We start from the raw sequence: 7,043 nt of genomic DNA, 5'->3' as shown, positions 1-7,043 counted from the left end.
TGACAACCATAAATTGCCAATGAGCATTTGAAAAAAATATATTTATGCAATAATAGAGTATGGCTTCATACGCCTGTCGGCCACATGATCATATTCATTTCCATTTCAACGGCACCTGTTAAAATTATTATAATCAATAGATTACAATAATGTTAAGGCACTTGTCAAAAAAAGTAAAATAATGTCAAGGCATAAAAATTAAGGAATTAAAATCAACATAACCATGAAGTATAATATTTTATAAAATGGTCACGCTAACAAACTTGTTTGTTTTGGACACTTGTTAAAGATATAAATTTGAAAACAATCAATAACTTTTATAAAGAAAAAGTTGTTATTTAATGTCACAAGCCTCAAGATAAAAATTTTGCTTTAAACTTTAGAAGCACATTTGTTAGGATTTCTCTTTATTTAAATACTAAACAAGTTTCATGTTAAAATAAAAAATTTGTTTTCATTACGTCTGCATAAAAAAATTATATAACATCGTTATTGGTTCTGTAGGGTTGCTTTTGGCACTTGAAATCAGAGTCTTACTCTTTGCAAAATAGTTATCATGATTTTGATTTGTATAGCAATATTCCTAGTTTCTCTTGCTTGTCTTTGGCTATGGGGAAACGAGAATAAAGTAAAGGGATTGCCTCCAGGTCCAAAAGGAGTGCCAATTTTGGGTAGCCTTCTCAAGTTAGGGGCAAACCCTCATCTTGATCTACACAAACTATCCCAAAAATATGGACCAATCATGCACTTGCGCTTAGGTTTAGTACCAACCATAGTTGTTTCTTCACCTCAAGCTGCTGAACTCTTTCTCAAGACTCATGATCTTGTCTTTGCAAGTAGACCACCTATTGAGGCAGGAAAAGTCATGTTTTATAATCAGAAGGATGTAAGCTTCAGTGTATACGGTTCATATTGGCGAAACATGCGCAAGATGTGCACATTAGAATTGTTGAGCCATTCAAAAATCAACAGTTTTAGAAACACGAGGGAACAAGAGCTTGACCTATTGATCAAGTTTATAAGAGAAGCAGCCAATGATGGAACAACGGTTGATATAAGTGCCAAGGTTGCTGCACTTACAGTTGATATGACTTGCATAATAGTTTTTGGGAAAAAGTATTCGGACAAGGATTTGAATGAGAAGGGATTCAAGGCTTCGATGAAAGAGTTAATGAGTTTAGCAGCAACTCCTAACATTGCTGATTTTATTCCTTACATTGGAGCACTTGATTTAAATGGTCTAACGAGGCGTATGAAAGCAATTGGCAAAATCTTTGATGAGTTTTTGGAGAAAATTATTGATGAGCACATCCAATCTGAAAACAAAGATGATAACAAGACCAAGGATTTTGTAGATGTCATGTTGGGCTTTGTTGGTACTGAGGAATCTGATTACCGTATTGAAAGGTCCAATATTAAAGCCATAATAATGGTAAGACATGTTTGATCTTAATATCATGCGCTGTTGTTAATATTTTGAGTAAATTACACTCCCCTCCCTTGAAAGATGCTTGAACCACATTCATCTTCTCTCTTTATGTTAATATATACACTCACCTCCCCTCTTATGCAAAACATATTAGAAAATATTTCGCATCCCACTTCTTAAAAAAGCTTGAATTATATTCCTCACCCCTCTTATGGGGGAGGGAAGTGTATATTTTAACTTAAGAGGGGACGGGAGCATAATTCAAACTTCTTTTAGAGGAGGAGAATGTAATTTACTCTAATAATTTTTTTCAAAAGCTTACATGCTTACATAACATTTTTTTTTAAGGGTCATGCTTACCTTTGCATAACATAGTAGCTGCTAGTGACAATTAATGCATAATTTCATCTCTAAGTTTCCCATGTCTATTTATTTCTTCATATGATTTTTACAAAACTTGTGTGGGGTTGGGTAGCTCAACTGGTTTGACCTAAGGGTAAAAGAGTTGGATATCCGGTTCATGTCCTGACAATGAGAACAACTAACATACCAATTAACATTTTATAAGTTTTTTTTAATGGTTCTTGACTAGAAATAACGCAAATCCTTGTCTATTTTAGGAATGGTGTGTTAACGGTTGGATTGTATTCATTGGTCATGACTCCTTTTGCATTGGTCCTAGGGCTTTTTTATGCCTTTAGTTCTCTATTTAGTCTTCCTATTGTTTGGGTTGAGTATCCCTTGTACTTTTTTCTGTCAGCAATAATAATACTTCTTGTTTTTTGCCGGTCAAATTTTTTGTGTACATAGGATATGTTGATAGGTGCAACAGATACTTCTGCAACAGCAATTGAGTGGACAATTTCAGAGCTATTAAAAAATCCAAGAGTTATGAAAAAGGTGCAAAAAGAGTTGGAAATAGTGGTGGGTATGAAGAGAAAAGTGGAGGAATCAGATTTGGAGAAGTTGGAGTATTTGAACATGGTTATAAAAGAAAGCCTCAGGTTTCATCCAGTGGTACCCCTATCAGTACCACACCAATCCATGGAAGATTGCACTGTTGAAGAATTTTTCATACCTAAAAACTCAAGGATCATGGTGAATGCATGGGCAATTATGAGAGATCCAAATTCTTGGACTGACCCTGAGAAGTTTTGGCCTGAGAGATTTGAAGGAAACAACATAGATGTTGGAGGGCAACACTTTCATCTTATACCATTTGGCTCTGGAAGAAGGGGATGTCCTGGATTGCAATTAGGTCTAACTATGGTGCGTTTGGCGGTAGCCCAACTTGTGCATTGCTTTGATTTTAAATTGCCTAATGATATGTTACCAAGTGACTTGGACATGACAGAATCATTTGGTGTTACTATGCCTAGAGCCAATCATCTAATTGCAATCCCTGTTTATCGTCTCTAAGTTAAAAAAAAAACAAATGTAGTTGACATTGCAATTTATGTTTGAAAAATATTTGTAGACAAATAAGTTGTCATTTGTTTTCTCAATTGATTTTACACATAATGGAGTGTGCTTTGAAATTCAAAATAATTTCCTTTCTAAATGATTTGGGTATTTTTAAATATCATTTTTGGTTGTTTGAGAATTATACCCCTTTGTAATACTCAATTTGGTTAATCTTAAATATATGCTACTTCAGGGGGACGACACTAAAGGTGAGGGCTCGATAAAAGAGAATTTCATAAAAAGACAATAAAGTTTTATTTTTTTAAGGAAAAAGACAATAGAGTATTGTTTAAACTTAAGAATAATTTTTCTAATTGACGAAATCGACGTATAGGTGATTAGAGGTTATACAAGTTTTCAATTAGCCGATGTAAGGCGTTGGAAAAAAACCGACATTAATAAAATAAAGGAACACAGTCACAATACAAGACTATAACTTAGAAACTAAAAATATCGGATAAAAAAATATGACCATTGTTGAATGACAAGCAGAGAATAGCACTATAGTTAGACTGTATTTCCGACACACTCAATTCGACAAGAAGGAATATGTCAAGTTGAGATTGGTATTTGATTACGTTCCAAATGGTTGTTGGTTCGACAGATTTGGAAATACTTGACATATTTGAGATTGCCAAGACATTTAGTTTCAACTGCAGACACGAGGAAGCATGTTAACAATCTGAGAGACATAACAAGACACACGTCGAAGGCTTTATTTGTGACTGTTATTTTCAGTTATTTCTTACTAAGTATATATAGTGGTTATGTATATGAAATAAGGGTCACACATCATCGTTCGTCCGCCTCTCCGAGAACCGCATGTCGAGACTCGGCACGATCACTCCCGTAAGCAAATGATGAAAGGTCATCTTTCGTTATTTTTAACATGTTTTTCAGTTATTTTTAGTAGGATTTAGAAGCAAAAAGGAGGAGTATTAGAACAATTGTCTATGATTTTGGGACTTTTGTAATGTTTTCTATATTTGAGACTGTAATTCTAGTTTTCCTGAAATAGAGCAATTTTATAGGGGTTTTAAAGTAATTCACGAAGAAATCATGCAAATCGGCAAATCAGGAACATCTGAAGAATTGTGACGACTTTGGAAAACCAAAAAAGAAGATTCAAGAGCCCTCAAGAGACTTACAAGAGGTAGGAATTATGTTCCCAAGTTTCAAGGTAAGTTATTTGAACACGAAGACCTAAAATGACGGAAGATCGGAGAATTTAGGCCCAGGATCAGACACCATGCACCCATCACATGGGAAAAATCCCTAGCACATGGAGTAAACATACCATGCGCCTAGGGCATGGTTTTCCATGCACTCACATGCGCCCCCGTGCATCCAAAAATGTTGGGAGCAAACATCTTTTCTTGCTTCTGTGTTGGGTAAAGCCCGCACTTTTAGCGCAAACCCAGGTAGAAACTCTCACTATAAATACTAGTCTTCCTAATTCATAATTTCTCGTTCAGAATTTTGGCAGTTCAAGAAGAAGGCAACTTTGGAGCTTTAGGAGAGTTTCTATCTACTCCTTGATTTTCTAGGGTATGATTTTATCTTTAGTAATTTGTTTTTAGTTACCATGTGTAACTAATTCTTTTTAGGTTAGTGTTGTAAGGGGAACATCTGTTTATTTTTGTTGGATATTTATTTAATTTAATGTCGTTTATATTTTATTTATTTTTTGTTCTCTATTAAGTTTTATTTAGTTATTTATTTCAAAGGAACGTAGCCCTAGATTAGGTACTTAGGTTGTGACAGGGCCTAACAGTGTTATTACTATTGTGCTCGCGATTTTCGGATGTCAAACCATTAATTGATTTGAATCGTCGATCTTTGAACTCTCGATTTTTATTCTTGGGAAGGGAAAAAATGAGTAAAAACCCTTATCGAGACTTTGGATTCGGGGGTTGGTTATGCGAAGGGAAGGTGCTAGCACCCTAAGCATCTACGGTATTCCGTAGGAACCTCTTACCTAGATTATCTTGTGCTAAATTCATTTGCTTACTTGAAAAATTATTACCTAAAAATCTAAGTGAAAGAATGGAGGGGAGAAGAAGTATGTTTTTGGTTATTTTTATTTGATTTGGAAGGACAAGTCCTCTGCCTACGTACCCTTTTTGGGAAAGGGATCAAAACCGACGTAGTTCCACTCAAGAATTTCTTTGGTGGGTTAGGTTGATTTTAAGATTTTTGAAAATGGGTTTTAAGAAGAGAAAGAGGCCTTAAGGCATGAGATAAAAGAAATGAGTGAGGTTGATTGATTTTTGAAAAGAAATAGTTGAAGTTGAATTAAGATTGATTGAGAATTTGATTAAGAAAATAAAGAGAAAATGTTGCTAAGAAAATGATTTTTTTGAATTTGACATATTTGATTTTTTTTGATAAAAAGGTTTTTTCTAAACTAACGGTGAAAACTAACGTAACGTCGTAAAAACTAACGGAAAGCGGTAGATAAAATGTGGTAGTGTCGGTGCATGTGTCGGTGCTTGTGTTACCTACATTATTACATCAATTCCTAAATACAACCCTAAGGCCTTTATGCCAAAATAAAATGCAAGAAATAAAATTACATCAATTCCCTATTTATACACACTAAGTCAATGATGATAATAATAATGTAAAGGACGAGAAATAAACATGCAGATAATAATTCTAATTCTAGTAAGCATGAAATAAACCAAGTTATATATGAAAGCGAATAAAAACGAGCTATGAACTAAGAAATGAGAATAGAAAATACTAATGTGAAATAAAAGGGCTAAAAAAAAAAAAAAAAAAAAAAAAAAAAATTATCCAAAACGAAGTAAAGTATCAACACTCAAATAACAGTAATAACAAGATAAACAACCATAAAATATTAAAAGGGTTTTTTAGATGAAGAAACAAAAGAATTTTAAAGCAAAACAGGGGCACAGATGTAGTACTGGGGGTTCAGACAGCAAACAGAAACACACAAAAACAAACAAGTAAAAGGGCCGAGTGAGAGATCCAGTGGGCTTAGAGTGAACCAGTTTTTAGTGCAAATCGGTTTGAAAATAAACCGGTCCAGATCAAAAGAGTATAAAAGCACATTCTGGTTTTTTTTTTATCATTTTTCTTGTTCTCTTCTCTCTCTAAAATCAAAACCCTCACTTCTCTCTAAAAATTTTGCTCACACTTCTCTCTAAAACAGAGTTGCAGCGCCGCCGCCTGCTTCTTCTTCTCCGGCGAGAAAAGTTTTCCGGCGCGGTGGCCGGTGGTGGCACCACCGCGCCGGAGTTTTAAACTCCTTTTTTTTTCAAAACAAAATATACCTCTAGAAATCCTTTTTTGTATAGAGTCCGAATCCGAACTTAGAATTTTAAAATAGAACACCAGTCGGCCTAGATCTAGACCTAAAAGTAAAAGAAAATTACCTTCTTACCTCTTCTGTGCGGTTCTGATCCGTTTCGGATTCCTCTCCAGTTCGTCCTTGAAGGTTCGAAACCGGCTCCGATTCGCTTCTCCTTTTCGTCGGTTTTGATTCGGTTTACCGTGTTATGAACAGTAGCAATGGATTTGTAATGTTGAGTTTGTTATGGTATACGGAAAATTCGAATTCTACTGTTGAGAATTTGTTGCTTTGAAAAGGAAATCATTTTTTGTGATTATGAATTTGTGTTTGGTTAGTGATTTGGTTTTGAAAGATTCTGGAATTTTATGGTGAAATTTCTATGATGTTCTTGTATTGTTCATGAGAAATTGGGGTTTAGATCCGGAATATCATGAAAGATAAAGAAATTAGGGTTTGTGACTTTGACTTCTGCGGCTGCAGATAATTGGTGTGTTAGTGTGTGAACAGTGCAGCCTCCTCTCCCCAATGATTGGACAGTGTACTTATAGTGACAAAATAGGGTTGGCTCTGGTACACAACAATGACCAAAATGCCCCTGCAGCTGAGACTTGGGGACAAAGGCTTAACAAATAAATAAATAAATAAATAAAATAAATAAAAGGAAAAGAAAAAGAAAAGAAAAAAGAAAAGAAGAGAGGAAGACGTGAGTCTTCTTTCTTTCTTTGTTTGTTTTTTTTTTTTTATAATAATAACAAAATAAAATAATAATAAACAAACTAAAAAAAGACAAATAAAAAAATTAAAAAAATAAAAAAATAAAAAGTCCCTTCG

At 34.3% G+C, this 7,043-nt stretch overlaps 1 protein-coding gene across 1 annotated transcript; it reads left to right on the top strand.

Moving 5' to 3' along the window:
* The first annotated feature begins 387 nt into the window (after positions 1–387).
* Positions 388–2,990, top strand: LOC25481096 (cytochrome P450 71AU50). Its single transcript, XM_024774240.2, has 2 exons — positions 388–1,432; positions 2,240–2,990. Exons 1-2 carry the CDS (start codon positions 557–559, stop codon positions 2,846–2,848), a joined length of 1,485 nt encoding a protein of 494 aa, XP_024630008.2. The 5' UTR covers positions 388–556; the 3' UTR covers positions 2,849–2,990.
* The last annotated feature ends 4,053 nt before the right edge of the window (positions 2,991–7,043 follow it).

This window comes from Medicago truncatula, chromosome 2 (genome assembly GCF_003473485.1).
Source record: "Medicago truncatula cultivar Jemalong A17 chromosome 2, MtrunA17r5.0-ANR, whole genome shotgun sequence".
Lineage (NCBI taxonomy): Eukaryota > Viridiplantae > Streptophyta > Magnoliopsida > Fabales > Fabaceae > Medicago > Medicago truncatula.
Note: the sequence above shows the minus strand (reverse complement) of the source record. Positions and strands in the feature narration are given on the sequence as shown.